This window comes from Theropithecus gelada, chromosome 7a (genome assembly GCF_003255815.1).
Source record: "Theropithecus gelada isolate Dixy chromosome 7a, Tgel_1.0, whole genome shotgun sequence".
NCBI classification, from domain to species: Eukaryota; Metazoa; Chordata; class Mammalia; order Primates; family Cercopithecidae; genus Theropithecus; species Theropithecus gelada.
Window position 1 is genome coordinate 45,018,054 of NC_037674.1, and position 20,503 is coordinate 45,038,556.

The 20,503-nt window shown below is 43.9% G+C and overlaps 1 protein-coding gene across 2 annotated transcripts in view; it reads left to right on the forward strand.

Moving 5' to 3' along the window:
* The window catches only part of PAQR5 (progestin and adipoQ receptor family member 5), a 101,109-nt gene that overhangs the window by 55,477 nt on the left and 25,129 nt on the right, over nucleotides 1-20,503 (forward strand). The window contains exons 1-2 of one of the 2 annotated variants that reach the window (XM_025389911.1): nucleotides 18,468-18,617; nucleotides 18,893-19,020. In XM_025389911.1, coding sequence (XP_025245696.1) covers nucleotides 18,609-18,617; nucleotides 18,893-19,020 — 137 coding nt within the window. In that variant the 5' untranslated portion in view covers nucleotides 18,468-18,608. Of the gene's footprint in view, nucleotides 1-18,467; nucleotides 18,618-18,892; nucleotides 19,021-20,503 lie in introns of those variants that run through there. The other variant, XM_025389910.1, reaches the window with a different exon arrangement.

The following is a 20,503-nucleotide window of genomic DNA, read 5'->3' on the forward strand; positions in this document are numbered from 1 at the left end:
TGTTGATGTCAAATTTCCTTCCTTTTTGACTAAGAAGAGTGGGTGTCATTTCATGGTGGGAAGTTTCATTGGGAAGATGTGACAGAGTGGAGGAGAGTTCTACTTGGCTGATGGCCAAGCACTTATGACTTGCCCTAGAAAAATAATTTCAAAATAAACTCAACATCACCAATGGAAGGTTGAGGGGGAAACTGCCAAACCCTATCCCTAAAAGCCTGTGAAGCCAGGTGATTCCAGGAAGATGGCATGGGGGAAACCATAAGGGATGCAGAGTTGTTTGGTGGGGTGAGCTGAGGAATGTGGCAAGTAATAGGCAAGCTACATGTGTGGCTGGCTCCCATGATACTGGGCAGAGCGCCTGCCTCTGTTCTCACATGGCCATCACCTTCTCTTCTTGGTGCGCTTCGCTGGTTGGTTCTACCCACAGAGCATTAGCAGCTGTGATTAGTGGGAACACAGTGTGATTCTTGAATGTATTTACTCATGAAATTTGTATTGACTGCCTATTATGTGCAAGGGATTCAGTGAATAACTACATACAAATCCTGTCCTTGCCTGGCTCATATGCTGGTCAGGAAGATTTTTAAATGTGCATGAGAAATTCTTTCCTAAAGTGGGTTAGGGTCTCTCTTAAGACAGGGTGATTGTTTCAGAGAAGGGATTGGTCACTTCCATCACGGGGGAGTGTATTAGTTCATTCTCACATTGCTATAAAGAACTGCCTGAGACTGGGTAATTTATAAAGAAAAGAGGTCTAATTGACTCACAGTTCTTCATGGCTGAGGAGGCCTCAGGTAACTTACAATCATGAGGGAAGAGGCACGTCTTACATGGCAGCAGGTGAGAGAGAGCACGATGTGAAGGAGGAACTGTCAGACACTTATAAAACCATCAGATCTTGAGAGAACTCACTCACAGTCTGGGGGACAACACCCCCATGATCCAGTCACCTTCCACCAGGTTCCTCCCTCGACACATGGGGATTATAGGGATTACAATTTGAGATGAGATTTGAATGGGGACACAGAGCCAAATTATATCAAGCAGGAAGGGATCAGGGAAGTCTTCATGAAGGGGGTGATCTGTAAGACAGATTTTGAGGGATGGACAGGATTGTGGAGCTGGGGAGAGCATTCCAGGTGGAAGGAGCAGTGTGAGTAAAGGCCTGGAGATGGGAGATCATGGGACAGGTGGTGATGGCGGGAGGACTGGGGAGCCTCTTTCAGGTAGAGGTTATGGCAGTCTGCTTATATATCTTTCTGGACATTTTGGTCAGGGTTGGGTTCAGAGTATGTCCACAGGAAAGAAGTGAAGGGGGCAGAGTGGTATCAATAGGTCTTTTGGGTAACCTGCTGGGAATCTGAATGTATGGAGATGCTGAATGTCAGGACTGGACAACCAAGGCAGAGGCTAAGGGAGAAAGATGAATATGTCCTCTCTGTCCAGTTTTTCATAAGTTAGAGGATGATAACATCTTTTAGTGAAATGGCACTAGCTAGAGGCAGAAGACCAGCATCACACCTTGCATCCACCATTTGCTTCAAAATCTTCCTTGGGCTCCAGCATCCACTATTGGGTTTTTGGGCATCATACCCAGGGTTCATGAAGCCATAGAGAAAATACAGTGGCTCTGCCTGCCTGGAGGGTAGTTTTGCCTGAGGATTTGGTGCAAAGACATTTATTAGTATTAAAACAGATGCACGCATATTAAAAATGGAATGCACTATTTACATGAATATTTAAAATAGGATATTTCATACAATTGTTAAAGCTTACCTTTGGTGGGCTCTGTGGGTTCCAATACTTGGCTTTTAGAGTGGCCTCAAGCAAGATAATCTCTCTACCTCAGCTTTTGCTTCTGTAAAAAGGGAATGAAAATAGTATCTGCCTCCTGGGGTTTTGAGAATTAAATGAGATGACCCAAGTGAAGTGCCTGGCACGTGGTGAACAATTAATAATGTTGGTTGTCATTATTATCATTCTCTCCTAGGCTCTCTAGGGCACTTTGAGGGATACAGCATGCTGGCAGGAGACTTCAGAGGCCCTGTCCATAGACTAGAACCCCAGCTCCCCAGCCTGCTGTTCACCATCTTCACCAGCTTGATCCCTCCCCACCTCTTCCACCACGTCCCATCCACAGACCCTCTTCTTTTTATTCTCCCCAGCAGATGCAACCTTCACTTGTCTTGATTTCTGTTTGAAGAAGGCTTTCCTCTCCCCAACCTTTGCTCCCCCTTTCTGGCTTCCTTCTTTGTGGAGTGGCACGTGCTTACTCCCTTCCCTGAGCTCTTTCAGCTGTTGGTTGTACTTCTGCAAGCTGCTCTGTACACCTGCCTCTCCTGTTGTATATCAGCCAGCTATGTGACCTGGGCCACTTCACTACCCTATCTGGGCCTCAGCTATCTATAGGGAATGGTGTGCCCACCTCTCTGCATCATCAGAGTTGTAATCTTGGCCCATTCTTGGTGCATTCCTGGCTGATAGATTGTTCGTGGAAAAGGGCAGTTTCTCTCTTCCCTCAGAAGGCAGAACTTGTGTGTATGCCTAAATAAATAATATTTAGTCTCCCTTGTGTCCAAAACTAAGCCTGGGTACATTAGAGGGTTATTAAAGAAAAAAGACAAGTTCATATGCAACATGGCATGACACTTTGCCAGGAAACAAGAACATCGAGTGTCAAATTACTAATCTGTTTTTTTGTTTGTTTGTTTGTTTGTTTTTGAGACAGAGTCTCGCTCTGTCACCCAGGCTGGAGTGCAGTGGCACAACCATGACTCACTGCAACCTCTGCCTCCCAGGTTCAAGCAATTCTCCTGCCTCAACCTCCCAAGTAGCTGGGACTACAGGTGCATGCCACCACGCCCAGCTAATTTTTGTATTTTCAATAACAACAGCGTTTCACCGTGTTGGCCAGGCTGGGTCTCGAACTTCTGACCTCAAGTGATCCGCCCGCTTCGGCTTCCCAAAGTTCTGGGATTACAAGCGTGAGCCACTGCGCCCATCCAAACTGCTAAGCTTTAATTAACCACAGCCTTTACTCACAGGCTACAGGTAAACACATCCCATAGTCCCAGATGCCTTAGTTTAGGGGCATGGACAGGAGGATTCCCTGAGGCACTGGTCTACACAGAGAGGAAAAGCAACGCTGTTTCCAGACTTGCACTGCAGCTCTGCCACCCAGTCATAACCTCAGTCTCAGTGTTCTCATCTGTAAAATGGAGGTGACTCCTGTTAAGTCAGTCTCACAGGGCAATTGTGAAGATCCAAGAAAAATGAGATAGAACAGTGGGATTATTATGAACGAAGGAAGCATAGCCAGATCAGTGGCTGGCATTGGTGTTTGGTAGGTGGGCTCAGGCACTGGGAACAAGGAGCCATCTCAATGCGTAAATGGTTTCTCCAGCCCAGGGCTGTTCGGAGAGGGTGCTTAGATCACCAATATCAGAATCACCTGGTAGCTTACTAAAATATGATAGGAGCCGGGCTTGGTGGGTCACACCTGTAATCCTAGCACTTTGGGATGCCGAGGTGGGTGATTTTAAGGCAATCACCATTCTGTCTCAAAAAAAGAAAAAAGAAAAAAATATATATATATATATGTATAATAGGAGTTGTGATAGCAGGCATCTTTGTATTGTTCTTGGTTTTAATGAAAAAAATGCTTTTAACATTTCACCATTTAGTATATTTGCTGTGTGTGTATGTGTGTATATATAATAAATAATCTTTTCATCTTTATCAGATTAAGGGTATTTTTTTTGGAGATGGAGTCTCACTCTGTCACCCAGGCTGGAGTGCAGTAGTGAGATCTCAGCTCACTGCAACCTCTGCCTCCCAGGTTCAAGCAATTCTCTACCTCAGTCTCCCAAGTAGCTGGGATCACAGGTGCCCGCTACCATACCAAGCTAGTTTTTGTATTTTTAGTAGAGACGGGGTTTCACTATCTTGGCCAGGCTGGTCTTGAGCCCCTGACCTCGTGATCCACCTGCCTTGGCCTCCCAAAGTGCTGGGATTACAGGTGTGAGCCACCGTGTCTGGCCTTCCCTTATGAATTTTATTTTGTTATATTTTATTTTATTTATTTTGCGACAGAGTCTCACTCTGTCACCCAGGCTGGAGTGCAGTGGCACAATCTCGGCTCACTGCAACCTCCGCCTCCCAGGTTAAAGCAATTCTCATGCCTCAGCCTCCCAAGTAGCTGGGACTACAGGCAAGTGCCACCACGCCCGGCTAATTTTTGTATTTTTTAGTAGAGATGGGGTTTCATCATGTTGGCCAGGCTGGTCTCAAACTCCTGACCTCAGGTGATCCACCCGCCTCAGCCTCCCACAGTGCTGGGATTACAGGCGTGAGCCACTGTGACTAGCCTCCTTTATGAATTTTACAGAACTCTTTTTTCCAATCAGTATCTTTTGAGATGATCATATATGACTTATTTAAGTTGTTAACGTGGTGATTACATTGATTGATTTACTAATGTTAAACCAATTTTTTGTTCTTGTTTTAAATACAGTTTGGTTATGATGCAATATCTCTTTAATCTATTGCTAGAGTCAGTTAGCTAATATTTTGTTCAGGATCTTTAAGTCGATTTAATGAGTTGGCTTATAATGTTTTCTTCTTATGCTGTCCTTGCCTGGACTTGGGATTCAGATTATGCCAACCACAAGTGAGTTGAAGATTGCTGCCTATTTATTCTATGGGGAAAAATGTCTAATATTAGAATTATACATTCCTGAGTGGTTGGTAGAATTTATCGGGGAAATTACCTGGGCAGAGCCACCATATTGCCCAACTCTAAGGCGGCACCATTTCCCTTTTAGTCTATGCGAATGGCAACCTCTGGAGTTGTACAGGGAACAACTTGGCCCTACAGCTGAATTTTCTTGATGGAAAGATTTTTTTAATAACAGCCTTGTTGAGATACAATTCACATATTATAAAATCCACCCTGTAAAAGCGTACAATTCAGTGGGTTTTCGTATGTTGAACACAGATTATGTTGCACAAAACCATCACCATGATCACCAGTTTTTAGAACATTTTCATCACCCCAGAAAGAACTGCACTCGTTAGCAGCTATTTTATATCCCCTCAGTTCCTGGCAACCACCTAACCTACTTTCTGTCTGTATGGATTCGCCTGTTGTGGATATCTCACGTGAACGGAATGGTGCAATATGTGGCCTTTTCTGACTGGCTTCTTTCACTTAGCAGGATGTTTTCAGGGTTCATCTACGCTGTAGCATCTATCAGTACTTTGTTTTAATGGCCAAATCATAGTCTATTGAATGGATAGACCCTAGTTTGTTTATCCATTCATTAGTTGATGAACAGGTGAGTTGTTTCTCTTTTTTGCCTATTATAAATAAATATTTATAGTCATTTAGGTGGACAAGTTGTCAGTCTCTTTGGTGAACAACCCAGGAGTGGAGTTGCTGGATCATATGGTAACTCTATGCTTCCAAGTATATGGAGTTTTTATACTATTGATTTAACTTAATTGATCTTGGTCTGAGAATGCCCCCTGTGTTATTCCAATCCTTGATGTTTGTTCAGACTAGCTTGATGGCCTAGCATATGAATAATTTTCATAAATCTTCTCAGTGTGCCTATAAATAATGTATAGTCTCCAGTTGTTGGAGGAAGTATTCCATATTTGTCCATAAGATCAATTATCTTTATATTTTCACTAATTTTGTTCTACTTGATCTATGCATAATTGAGACATGTTAAAAAAAATCTGCCATTATAGTGGCAAATTTATAAATTACTTCTTGTAAGTTAATTTTTGCTTTATGTATTTTGAGCCTGTGTTTTTTAGGTATATCCAAGTTTATAACTGTCCTATTTTCTATCTTCCTGGTGATGCAAAGGTATGATTTTGTAGTGATTATCTTTATATCTAGTAATGATTTTTGCCTTGGAATGCATCTGATATTAATATAACCACTCTAGCTTTTGTTATCATTTGTTTGGCTTATCTCCTTCCTTTGACTTTCAATCCTTCCCCATGATTATATTTTAACTGTGTCTTTTGTAAACAGCACATGGTGAGATTTTATTAGTTTGACAATATTTGTCTTTTAGCTGACAGTTTAGTCTACTTATATTTATAATGATTACTGATATCCACATTTATTTTCATTGTCTTAAATGCTTTTGTCTTGTTTTCTCTATTTGTTCCTTGTTTCCCTTACTTTCTTGGATTGAGTTTTACATTCATCTTTTTTTTCTTTTCATATGCTATTTTTCCCTTCTACCTGTTTTATAATTAATGTGTTAGAAATATGCTCTGTGGATTAGTTTAGTGGTCACTTCAGCTATTTTAACATAAATAGCTGTACTAGACAGGGTCAGGCTATGCTGAGTTAAAAATTACCCCATATAGCTCAGTGACTTAACATAGCAAAGGTTATTTCGCATCACACTACGTAGCTAAGTGGTCAGTGAGGGACTGAGACATCTCCCAGCTGCAGCCTCCGAGGTCATCCCAGAAGGGGAAGCAAGGGTCTACAGCCATACCACCCTGAACACGCCTATCTCGCCTGATCTCAGAAACTAGGCAGGGCTGGGCCAGGTTCCAGCTTGGATGGGAGGAGAAGAGAAAGTTAGTTTCCCTAGAAACAGACTTTGAGAAAAAGATTCGGGCACAGGAAGTTTATGGGGGAGTATTCTCGGGAACACCTGCAAGGATGTGAAGGAGGCAGGATGTGCAGAAGGAGAAGCTGCGTTAGAAGCCTCCATCAGTCACTCAGGAGCTCTGGGGGTTAGCTGGCCTTTCAGAGTTGTCCCAAATGGGAAAAGGAGGCCAGGACCTTGATCCCTCATCAGTGGATGTACACAGCCCCCGGGGAGGAATATAACTAGTGCCCGTTGGCCAAAAGCAATTCCTGGGGCATGATGAGTGGCTCAGTATTGAAGAGTCCCTCCGAAAGGTCCTTCAGAAGTGTGTAGTGATATCTGCAAGAAGGCTTTCTGCTTTTTTTTTTTTTAGACCAAGTCTTGCTCTGTAGCCAAGGCTGCAGTGCAGTGGCACTCTCTTGGCTCACTGCAACCTCCGCCTCCAAGATTCAAGCAATTCTCCTGCCTCAGCCTTCCATATGGCTGGGATTACAGACATGCACCACCACACCTGGCTAATTTTTGTATTTTTAGCAGAAATGGGGTTTCACCATGTTGGCCAGGCTGGTCTCGAACTCCTGACTACAGGTGATCTGCCCACCTCGGCCTCCCAAAGTGATAGGATTGCAGGCATGAGCTACTGCGCCTCTGCTTTTAACTCTTCTGACCTAGAAGTAACATTAACCAGAAATAGTCACATGGCCCCAACCTAACGTTGAGAAAGTCTGAGGAATGTGGGAAAGCACATGTAATATTTGGTGAACACCAACTGTCTACTTAACCTCTTGGATCTGAAGACTGATGACTCAATAATTCCAGAAATGTATCAGTTATTTCTTCAAATAGCACATCAAAACCATTTATATTTTCTCCTTCTGGAGAAATGTTCTCTGTGTCTCTTATTAGATTTTTCATATTTTCTATCTATTACTCTCTCTGGACTGCATTCTGGGTACTTTCTTTGGATCTTTCAGTTGACTAATTTTCTCTTCAGACAGGTTTAGTGTATTGTTTATTCCTTTGATGTATTTTAAATTTCAATTATTATTTTTTAATTTCTAAAAGTTATATTAGGCTCTTTTTTTTGAGACAGGGTCTTGCTCTGTCACCTAGGCTGGAGTGTCGTGGTGCAATCATGGCTCACTATAGCCTTAAACTCTTGGGTTCAAGTGAAGCTCCTGCCTCAGCCTCCCCAGTAGCTGGGACTACAGCTCTGCTCCACCATACCCAGCTAATTTTTTTTTTTTTTTTAAATTTTGTAGAGATGAGGGTGTCTCACTGTGTGGCCTAGGTTGGTCTCAGACTCCTGGGCTCAAGCAATCCACCCACCACGGTCCCCAAAGTGTTGGCATTACAGGGTTGAACCACTAAGCCCAGCCTGTTTTTTCAAATTGGCTCGTTTCCTGTTTATCTTTATTTCTTTAAATATATTAAACACAGTTATTTTACATTTTAATATTTGTACTTTGATCTCTGTCTCTGCCATCTACTGTTTCTGCTGTTTCTCTCTCATGGTGTTTTATTTCCCTATGTGTGCATGCCTGTGTTAAAGTAGAAATCCGGCTGGGTGTGGTGGCTCACGCCTGTAATCCCAGCACTTTAGGAGGCCAGGGCAGGTGGATCACCTGAGGTCAGGAGTTCAAAACCAGCCTGACCAACATGGCGAAACCCTGTCTCTACTAAAAGTACAAGAATTAGCAGGGCGTGGTCGCACGTGCCTGTAATCCCAGCTACTCAAGAGACTGAGGCAGAAGAATAGCTTGAGCTTGAACTCAGGAGGCAGAGGTTGCAGTAAGCCAAGATCATGCCATTGCACTCTAGCCTGGGTGACAGAGCAAGACTCTGTCTCAAGTAAAAAAAAAAAAAAAAGTAGAAATCCTTCAGAGAGGATTTGTGTTTGCTTTTGTAACTTACCAGAGGGAACTACAAAATGTTAACCTCTTTCTATTTGTAATCACTTTAATTTTTTTCACTTGAGATTTCCTGGACCACAAAAGTAGTACGGGCTTGGACCACAAACCTATATGAAGACTATTTGATGGTTATGAATTTTGGGAGAGATTTTTTTTTTTCCAGAGAAACAACTTTCCTTATTGTCCTCTTCTGCCTAGTTGAATTTATTTCACACTCACTTATCTTTAGACTCCTAGCTTTATTGGCAAAGTCTCCTATTAGATTCCCTGCCTTTGCTGGGCCTTGGGTTTCATCCCTTGTTTACAAAATCTGGCAGCAGAGAATCTGATAGTGAATGCAGCTTACCTCACAGGGTTCCTGGTTTCCCTCTGTTTTGGGGCTTTGTGACTTCTTTACTTTTGTGTCATTTTGCTGATATACTGGCTTATGATGCATACTCCAGACAGCATATTAATTGCATTAATCAGAAGGATCCTTCATAACATCTAATCGACCATCATTTGGCCAGAACCGGAGTCCCCCAGTCATTCTTCCAGGTCCTTCCTTCATCCTCAGTGATTACTTCCTTCTGAAAACTTTCATGACCCTTAGCGTTTCTATAAAACATGTTTGTTTGTAGCAATCTTTAGTTCCACCAGCTGGGTGCTGTGAAGCACACAGGGGTTTTGCAATTTAAGACTAGGGTTTGCGTCTTGGTTCTGGTATTTATTATGACCTTGGAAACTTCGTCTCACTGAGCTTCTGTTTTCTTATTTCTAAAATGGGTCGACAGTCCCTACCTTGCCATGCTCTCATGATGATCAAATGAAACCAGACCTGCCCTTAATATATACTAAGTCTGAATAAGGAGGACAAATGCAGGCCATAGGCTATATGTCTAAATACTTAAAAGTTATAAATGAAGCCAACAAACAGTTATGTATAATGGTTCTATTCTACCGTAACAAATGCCCCTTTATTTATTTATTTATTTATTTATTTATTTATTTATTTATTTTGAGACAGTTTCGCTCTTGTTGCCCAGGCTGGAGTGGAATGGCATGATCTTGGCTCACTGCAACCTCTGCCTCCTGGGTTCAAGCAATTCTCCTGCCTCAGCCTCCCGAGTAGCTGGGATTACAGACACCCACCACCATGCTCAGCTAATTTTTCGTGTTTTTAGTGGAGATAGAGTTTCATCATGTTAGTCAGGATGGTCTCAATCTCCTGACTTCAGGTGATCCACCCACCTCGGCCTCCCGAAGTGCTGGGATTACAGGTGTGAACCACTGTGCCTGAGCTGACTAATGCCCCTTTATAAGGACAGAAAAAGTGAAACTTTGATTTTTATATAGCTAAAGTCAGCAAAATATGAAAAACAACTGAGTTTAATTATTATTGCACGTGTCTAAATGTTACATTGATGAATTACTTATGTTTGGAAGAGTAATAAAACAAAAGCATGCATAATTTATAAATTATTACGTGTGTTTATTCCATATAATTCATTTTACTTCTTCATTTCAGTAAAATTGAGTTATAGTGTTGTAATCAACATTACCATAAAATTTGTGTTCTATTGACAATGATGTTAAATTAAACCACTATTCCTGAGTCATTGTAGTTCTTAGTTTTGTTTCTTAAATTAATTTCATTTGGGAGAATCTTCTGCTGAGGTTCCATTCAGTTTTATTGAGGTAGAACAGCTGGAATTACAAAAAAAAAAAAAAAAAAAAAAAAAAAAAAAATTATTAAGGCCACATTTTGAATCAGAAATGAATTATACATTTTTTTCTTTTTTTTAAATTGAAGCCAGTTTGAGCAAGAAAATTATAAATTTTTCATATGAAGTTCAAACATTGTAATGAGGCTGCATCATATGATAATTATATTAAGCAGAAAAATTATTAAATATTTTAATTCCATACAGATTACCGTCTCATCTTGCTATCTTTACTCTCTCAAAGTAATGTCTAGATTAGTATTCATCTATTTTATTAAGAAAAATATAAAGAGATAGTATAAGGAAAACTGAAAACAGTAGGCCTTTACTCTGTCAAAATTATACCTTAGTCTACAATGTCCAGAGAAATAATCCCTACAGAAATTAATTTCAGGATGATCTGTATGTGAATCTTCTCTTTCATAGTCCAGAGACATTTTTGTTTCCTTTTTTGGATTTTATCTTATTGGAATGTCACCTTTATTATGTATTTTACGTGTGACTCCTTTGGTTTAGAGTCCTATACATATTTAAAATAATAAATATGTATTTTTAATCCCTTTAAAAATGAAATAGCCAGGCCTAGATTTTTTTGTAGGCTTTTGCTAACACTATCTCGTAACAAATATCAGTTGAGAGCTCAAATTCAAAATTAATGTTATTTCCCACTAAAAATAGAATATTCTGTTACACTGATTTCTTCCCATCATCCTATATCTTACCTAAATTAAACCTAAGTGTTTAACAGCACAGATTTGTTATTCCCATTGTGTGAATGAGAGTAGTTAAGGTCAAATTTGGTATGTGTTTCAGCAAGATGTCCCATTTGGGAGAAGATTCAGAGAATGTCATGTATAATCTTTGAACTATTCCATAGAAAATCTAATTGAGAGCCTAATCAATTTTAGTAAGCAATTCAAACCATGTGCTACCATACCCAGCACTAAGAATACTTTTAAAGCCGCCTTACATGTTTGACCAGAAGAAATTTACCATTGTCTTCTGTAAATAGTGTGCTGTACGTACAAAAAGCATTCTTGGCCAGGCACAGTGGCTCACGCCTGTAATCCCAGCTCTTTGGGAAACCAATGCAGGTGGATCACTTGATGTCGGGAGTTCGAGACCAGCCTGGCCAACATGGTGAAACCCTGTCTCTACTAAAAATATAAAATTCTCTGGGCATGGTAGCACATGCCTATAATCCCAGCTACTCGGGAGGCTGAGGCAGGAGAATCACTTGAATTCAGGAGACAGAGGTTGCAGTGAGCCAAGATCATGCCACTGCACTCCAGGCTGGGCGACAGAGTGAGACTGTCTCAAAAACAAAATAAAAAGCATTCTTTTGCTTGACTGAGTATTGGACACATTATTTTTTGAAAACCATCACACCACTGTTGTAAGTTGGCATTTTGCTGTAATTATTTCATACCAACAATGGCTGGTTATTAATTCAGCCTATTTAAAGTTCTAGTAATTGCATGTGTGTTGTGTATAAGTGATGTTTTATGTTCTTTTAATTGAGAGCACAATCAATTCTCCTAGTAAGCAATTCAAACCACGTGCCACCATACTCAGCACTAAGAATACTTCTGGATTTTTGGTCAAATTCTGACCTTGCATTAGTTTTCTGTTGCTGTTGTAACAAATTACCACAAACTTAGTGGCTCAAAAAACAAACAAACAAATATATGATCTTACAGTCCTGTAGGTTACAAGTCTGACATGGGGCTCACTGGATAAAATCTAGATTTTGGTGGATGTTGTTGGGGAGAATCTGTTTCCTTACCTTTCTAGCTCCTAGAGGCTGCCTGCTCTCCTTGGCTCCTAGCCCCTTCCTCCATCTTCACATCAGCAATGTTGCATCTCTCTGACCTTATTCTGTGGTCACTTTTTCCTCTGAGTCTCTTTTTCTACCTCCATCTTCCATTTTTAAGGACCTTTTGATTATACTGGGCCCACCTCGGTAACCAGAGAATCTCCCTAATTTAAGGTCAGTGTATTAGCAACTTCAATTTCACCTGGGACATTACTGCCCCTTTGCTGTGTAACCTAACATATTCACTGGTTCTGGCAATTACGATGTGAACATCTTTGGGGAGCCATTATTCTGCCTACTGCAGACTTAGCAACCATGTTATACTATTATCACAAGCTTGCCCATGGCAACTTTGGAAATCAATGCCTAAAACTGAAAATAGTTTTTCTACTTCTTAAATCAAAGACTGCATTTTTACAACAAATGTAAAACCGATGGAATTGCTCTGTTATTTCAACTTTCTTACTTTCTTCTGCTGTAGATCAATACTGTCTATAATGCTAGTCATTCAATAGGACTTTTCTTCCCTAGTACACACTACCTGAGTCCTATTTACTTTTCTTTTTTTGAGACAGAGTCTCACTTTGTTGACTAGACTGGAGTGCAATGGCATGATCTCAGCTCACTGCAACCTCTGCCTCCCAGGTTCAAGCGATTCTACTGCTTCAGCCCCCAGATTAACTGGGACTACAGGCAGGCACTACCATGTCCAACTAATTTTTGTAGTTTCAGTAGAGATGGGATTTCACTATGTTGGCCAGGCTGGTCTCGAACTCCTGACCTCAAGTGATCTGCCCACCTCAGTCTCCCAAAGTGCTGAGATTACAGGTGTGAGCCACGAATGCCCAGTGCTATTTACTTTTTAAAAACATTTTGTGTATCATTTTTTAACTTTATTGTCCATTAAATTATTAATATCCTTTGGTTCCTCCATCTCTGATATTGATCATTTATTTCATTACTTTTTATCCATCTTACATGTTCAGCCAGAAGAGACTTACCATTGTCTTCTGTAAATGTTGTACTGCATGTACAAAAAGCATTCTTATGCTTGACTGAATATTGGACATGTTGTTTTTTTAAAAAACATCACAGCAGTGTTGTAAATTGGCATTTTCCTGTAATTGTTTCATACCAACAATGGTTGGCTATTAATTCAGCCTATTTAAAGTTCTAGTAATTGCATGTGTGTGGTGTGCAATTGTTGTTTTATGCTCTTTTAATTGAGAGCCTAAGTATTTCTGTCCTGCAGGAACTAAGCATGGTCCTGCAAGTGACGTGGCATACTGTCCAACCTAGAGCCTGGTGCACTGCAGGTACCCAGCAAATGATATTTATAACCAGCAGGTTATAACTGCTGCAGCAAGGCCGGACATGGTGGCTCACACCTGCAATTCCAACGCTTTGGGAGGCCAAGGCGGGTGCATCACCTGAGGTCAGGGGTTCGAGATCAGACTGACCAACATGTTGAAACCCTGTCTCTACTAAAAATACAAAAATTTAGCTGAGCATGGTGGCAGGCGCCTGTAATCCCAGCTACTCGGGAGGCTGAAGCATGAGAATCACTTGAACTCAGGAGGCAGAGCTTGCAGGGAGCCGAGATCGTGCCACTGCACTCCAGCCTGGGCAACAGAATGAGACTCTGTCTCAATAATAATAATAATAATAATAATAATAATAATTGCTGCATCAATGCATGGCCTCCCCCTTTTCCCTCTCATTCTTCCCCTGCCCTCTGCCAGCAAACACCTCATCAGACTCCCCACTGGCCTCTAACTATTCCCTGTCCTGGCTTTCCCTGTCACCATGTCCCTCTTATGTAGAGGGATCTTCCTCTTCTGTAGGGAACTGGATTCTGGGCAGGAAGGTGACAGCACGATGCTAGGGTGGGAGTCTGGCTTTGAAGCCAGAGGCAGTTGTAGCATCAGCAGGCCCTGGGAGCTGATTAGAACTGCAGACTCTCGCCCCAGCCACCACACTGCAGTAAGGTGCCCAGGTGCTCTGCACACACTAGAAGAAAGTTTGAGAGGCGCTGGCTTGCACAACCTCACCGTTTGTGTTAGTTTGCTAGGGCTGCCACAACAAAATACCACAGACTGAGTGGTCTAAACAACAGAAAGTTATTTTCTCACAGTTCCGGAGACTGAAAGGTATTCAAGATCAAGGTTTGGACAGGGGGAAAGCCTCTATCCTTGGCTTACAGATGGCCACTCTCTTGCTGCCTCTGTACAAGGTGACCACTCTGTGGGCGCTCATCCCTGGTGTCTCTCTGTGAATTCAAATGTCCTCTTCTTGTGAGGGACACCAGGCAGATTGGATTAGGACCCACTCTAATGGCTTCTTGAAAGACCTTATCTCTGAATGCAGTTGCATCTGAGGTCCTGGGGGTTAGGACTTTAACTTAACAGATGAATTTTGGGAGGGACACAGTTCCCTCCCAGATTTAGTTCATAATGGCAGTTTAAAGAAGAAGAATCTAAGGCTCAGAGAAGTATGTCACAGTCCAAAATCACAGTACAGCTCAGGGGATAAGGGTTTTTATCTCTTGACAGAGCCCTCCCCAGGGGAAGCAATGAAGGACAGTGCACAAGAGGGCAGGGAATGGAGCCTGCTGTCTGCATTTAGGTTTCAGCTTTGCTTCTGTTACTTTTGAGAACTTGAATAAGTGCCCTAACCTCTCCAGGCCTCAGTTTCCTTTTCTGTGAAATGGGGACAACAAAAGGCTCTTCCTCACAAGCTGGTTGTGAGGATTCAGTAAGCAGGAATTACAGAATTCATGTGAATAGCGCCCGAGGCCCCCTGATCCCACTCTGCCTCTTCCCTTTCCCTGCTATCAAAATCTGCCCTTATTTACAGCTGGGCAAAAATGCCCAGCTATTTTCTCCAGGTGGTTTGCAGTTTAATAGCTAGAAAAACCAAAAGCTTTTAACTGTCACGGTGGAATTGTAGGCATCGGCTAGCAGGTGCATGCAAGTCTTGGCCATGCAAGAAGACTTTCCTCGATGCTGAGCCTGGGGCAGGAACTGAAAGGGAAAACTTGCTGATGTGCCCTTCCGCTCCTAGTTCCTGGAGGTTCTCAGTTCTAAATAATAGGCTTCATATGATTGGATTTCATTTCACTCTAAATTGCTCAGCCTGCAACTAGGGGTGCAAGGTGGAGTCCTACAAATCAATTCTGCTGTGCAAATAAGCAAGCACTTGCTTACTTGGGGGCGCTTAGAAATGAGGCCAAGCTACGAAGTGTTGAGGAAATGATTGCAGTTTTCCTTTGGGGTCAAACTGGGTTTGGAATACAAAATTGTTGTCAAATATTTAGTTTGTCCTTTCAATGTATGTACCCTGCATTCTATGAAGGTCTGCTCTAGGCAAAGCACTTTGCTAAGTGGGAAGACAGAGAGAATGTTTCTCCTTTCCTGTGCTCACAGGAGCTCAGGGCAGGAGTACAACTAAGAACTAGCAATGGGGTTTGATAGACAGAGGTTCAAGCTGGGGAGGGCAGGGACAGGTCAGTCTTCTTAGTCTAAGCTAGAACATCACTGTCCCGGGACAGAGGGACTCCTTTTACTACACTTTATCCATCCATTTATTTTTTTGGAAAGGCTGCTTTGAATCCTGCCCCTTTTGCATGGCCAGTATTGGGCTTCCCATCCTTTTCTGGGGTCAGCGTAGCAGGTCAGATGGAGGCAGGTGTTTTTAATCTGGGCCCAGCCCTGGCTTTGGTGGCAAAATATCCTCCCCAGGTCTGGGGCCAGATTCCTAAATGAGGTCAAGTTGTCCAGCGTATGGATTTCCCTTCTGTTCCCCGCTGGCTTTTGACGACATCAGTCCCCCGGTTTTGCCTGCTGGAATGCCGGGATCCACAGAGAGAAGGGAAGTCGTCACAGACTGTGAGTGACCTTTTCCTCCAGCTTCTGTTCAGCCACTGCCACGGTGGCTGTCACAGGGTCTGTGCTCTCCTGCAGCCCTGCCCGGCCTCCTCCCTGCAGGCCACCGTCCCCACATTCCCAGTGCTCTGAAATGTTTCTGCTCTCACTGGCCCCTTGTCACAAAGTCTCTTGGTTTATAGGATCTGCTAGTCTAATTCATATGAAGGAATAAATAGTGATTAATGGAGTCTGCATTGTAACCAGTGGCCAGTGCTTTAATAAATAATTATAAAACAACGACTTAAAAAGAAGAGAGAAAGAAGCTTGAAAGGTAGAAGGACAGACCCAGTGTGGAGCTCCTGGGAGCTGTTATTTCTGCTAGAAGGCTTTCTGAGTCCCGCCAAGCACATGCCGTCCTCCTCCACAGGGATCAAAGGCTGAAGGCCATTGGCCTATTTGCCTCCTTGTCATCAGCCTTGGTGGGGTGGAAATCTGCAACTCAAGATTCCTGCTGCCCATTATAGGAATCTGTCCACCATAAACCGGGGCGTCAGCAGAATTGAATGGTGAATCAAAAACTGGAACAAATCGCTTTAATTACCTAAGACCCAAACCGAATTCATAGTATTTCTTCATTGGACCATGAGCCAACTTCATTATATCCCCTCCCTCTAGTTGACCAGTTTAACCCAGAACTGAACTAAGAGTTCTCTAAAACTTGGAGTTAGTGCTGGAAGGGAATGTTCCGACCATTCAGCTAGCCAAGCCCTCTCATTTTACACAGAGGCCCTGAGAGCTGTGACCCAGGGCCTCAGCTTCACTTTTCTCAAGGCCACATGGTGCCTTGGGGGCCCAGATTTGACTCATTACTCTGGCAGCCCCTCACCTTCTGCACTGTTCCATGTGACTACTTGACTTGGAACCCCAAGAAATAGCACAAGGCTGGGCACAATGGCTCACACCTCTAATCCCAGCACTTTAGGAGGCCAAGATGGGAGAATCACTTGAGCCCAGGAATTCAAGATGAGTCTGGGCATCATAGTGAGACCTTGTCTTTGCAAAAAATAAAAAATTAGGCTGGGCATGGTAGCTCACACCTGTAATCCCAGCAGCACTTTGGGAGGTCGAGGTGGGTGGATCACTTAAGGTCAGGAGTTCGAGACCAATCTGGGCAACATGATGAAACCCCGTCTCTACTAGTAATACAAAAAATTAGCCAGGCGTTGTGGCAAGCGCTTGTAATCCCAGCTACTTGAGGAGCTGAGGCAGGAGAATTGCTTGAACCTGGGAAGCAGAGGTTTCAGTGAGCCGAGATCACACCACTGCACTCCAGCCTGGGTAACAAAGTGAGACTCCGTCACAAAAAAAATAAAAAAAATAAAAAAATTAGCTGACCACGGTGGCACTCCTGTAGTTCCAGCTACTCAGGTGGCTAAGGTGGGAGGATCATTTGAAGCCCAGGAGTTTGAGGCTGCAGTAAGCCATGATTGCACCACTGCACTCCAGCCTGGGCTTCAGATCAAGACCCTGTCTCAAAAAAAAAAAAAAAAAAAAAGAGATAGCACAAACTCTGGTATTATATATTGTATATTTTTTAAACAGAGAACCTCTCTTACACTAAGATGTTGGCACCCCAAATGAGAAACGGGTGGCTAGATTGAAGTTCCTCTAGCCTTCCCCTCACAGCCCTAGAAATTCAAAGGAGAGGCTTTGCAACTTATTGTGACCTGATTTAGGTTATGATTACTAACATTATCATTGTTATTATTTGCTTCAATTACCCTACTCATTTATAATTTACGTTTCAAAGGGTATGGCAACACTTATCTAAATCAGTGGTCCTTACCTGGGGGCGACTTTAGCCCCCAGGGGACATCTGGCAATATCTGGAGACATTTCTGTTTGTCACAACTTGGGGGGTAGGGTGCCGACAGTGTGTGCTAGTGGCGTTTAGCAGATAGAGGCCATGGATGCTGTGAAAGGATGCACAGGTTGGCCCCCACAACAAACAATGATCTGGCCCAAAGTGTCAATAGTGTCAAAATTGAGAACCCTTGGTCTAAATCAACAGAGAAGGGGAAAACAGGTCTCCTTCCATCCTACTACCTCAACAAATTAAACACCACTTTTCTATGTTCCTCCCAGCCTTTGCCCCACGGTGTAAACTTCAATTTCCCAAGCTCTTCTAACCATGGCAGGAATACAGTTTAAATTCCATGTTTCTTCCCTTCTTATTGCATCCTGGGCTGTTGTCCCTCTGGCCTCATTATCTTCTCACCACTTTTAGTGGATATAATACAATACTCCAGGCAGGTTGATACCCCATATTTCACCTGATCAGTCCAGGTTTCTCATTGGGGGTGTTTTTTGTGGGGGGACTTGCCAAATGGGCTGCATGGGGGTGGCAGTGGTTTGAGTAGCCGTGCTGTGGGCAGCCACCTCCTCTTCCTGCAGCCCAGGCATCAGCATCACGGTCCTCATCATCAAAAGCCCTTTATGAAGCACCTTGGTGAATATATCCTGGCACCGGCGACATCTTCTGCAGAGTTCTTCCCACCAGCCCCTGACATGCCGGGCTTGCCAGCTCAGACAGACAGCATCTATGTCAGCTCACCAAAACGGCGTCCAAAAACCGGGCTGTAGGCCCCAGGCAGAGGGGTAGGAAAACGGATTCTTAGGCAAGATTCATGCCAAGAGTAAGTACGCCAGGGAATGCAAAGACAGGCTGGATTCCCAAAGGGAGCCTGGCCCTTGAATTCCCTCCTCCAGCTGGCTGGAGGCTTCTTGGAGGATGTGGGATTTTAGAAGCCACTGTGAGGGAAGGAGAGAGTGAGGGGAACAGCTTAACAGGTCAAGGACTTGGGGTCAAGCGTTCCAGGCACACAGTGCACGGCCTGGAAGATGTCTCTCCAGAGACCTTCGTGCTGCCCTCTGGTCTCACCTCAGTGTCCTTTTCCTTTTGCCTCTGCAGGTGTTCCATGAGCAAGGCATCCTCTTTGGCTACCGCCATCCACAGAGTTCTGCCACTGCCTGCATCCTCAGCCTTTTCCAAATGACCAATGAGACTCTCAACATTTGGACTCACTTGCTGCCCTTCTGGTACCTTCTGGCCCCCTTGACCAGCCTGTCTCCTTCAGGAGCCCTGGAGATCAGGGAGTCTTAACACAGCTAGTGTTGAGATGGCTGAGATTCTGTGCTGGGGTTTGGGGATCCCCCATGGGTACACATGGGTGAAGGGGGTGTGTGACAGAGGGAAGAGACATTGGGTGTGCCACTGGGATGACCTTTAAGGCATGGACTGGGGTAGGATTTGAGGGAAAATCCCCAAATTGCCTCAGTCTTTCCCGGCTCCCTGCTCTCATGCCTGATATGATAGCATTTACCTTCACCTCCTTCAGTCTTGGAGACTTTCCAGGTTTTTCAGGAGCCTTGGTTAAAATGTCACTAGTTTGAGGAAGTCAACCTCTCTGAGCCTCACATTTTCCTACCTGCAAAGTAGGAGTGATGGTCCGCACCTCCCCAAGGGTTGCTGTGAGAGTTTCGGGAGAAAACATTGGCAGAGGCATCCGGCACAGAGCTGTGGGTGTTCCGTAATCATTCTGGGAACCATGGCAACTGGGAGGCACTTCATCTGGCAGCCTGTAGGTGGAGCTAGCTAAGAGCAAAGCTCCGGGAAGCCTGTGCGCAGAAATGGGAGTTGCCAGGGAAGCGAAGAGGGGCCTTGCTGAGAAAGGTGGGGGATGAAGGCCAATGTCACACACTGCGCACCTTTGCTTGATGAATGAAGGATGGAGACAGGGTCAAAGCACCAAATCACAGTGGATCTGAGCTGGAAGAACTCAGAGGCCATTCAAGCCAGTGTCCCACTCAGACCACCATTGGTCGACGTAGACACAGCCGAGAGAAGGGGTGGCTTCCTTATGTCATGCAGGGGCGCTGTGTCACAGGCTGGTCACTGGACTCCCTCTAGTCACGGTGAGAAGAGATTAGGAGTGTGCCATGCGTGCAGATGGGCCCAGGCTCCCCGCACAGGGGCAGCCAGCCCGACTAAAAATCAGAAGACAGACACAGGGCCAAAATGCAGGGGCAGGCTGTTTGGTTCCAGCAGCCAGCTCAGTGGAGAGAGGAGAGAGCTCAGTCTGGTGTGGACTAGGGTGATCTGTAAAGGGGCGTGGCAACCCTGGGCCTGCGGACTGGGCAGGGGTGGCAGCACAGCCCTGCTCCAGGGGCCATCTGTCATTTTTAAAAGTATACGTGCTTATAAATTATAACCCTTCAGAAGGGAATAGAGTCAGGCTCTGCCACTGGCCCCAATTCTCCTCCCTGGAGTGGCCAGGGGGACCTGCTTCCTGTGTGTCCTTCTGCAGCTTTTCTGGGGGCTCAGGAGCATCTGTGCTGTGAGTGTCCCCAGCATCTGCCTCTTTCCCCGCTGCCCTCCCCTGACTTTCCTCCCTTGGAGATCTCACTCTGTCAGCATCTGCAATCTGCATGTCTCCTGGACTTTGGAACATCTGCCTGGTGTTCCATTTTCTGGATGAATCATGGTTGATTTAGGCTGTTTTGAGATTTGAGCTGCTAAAAG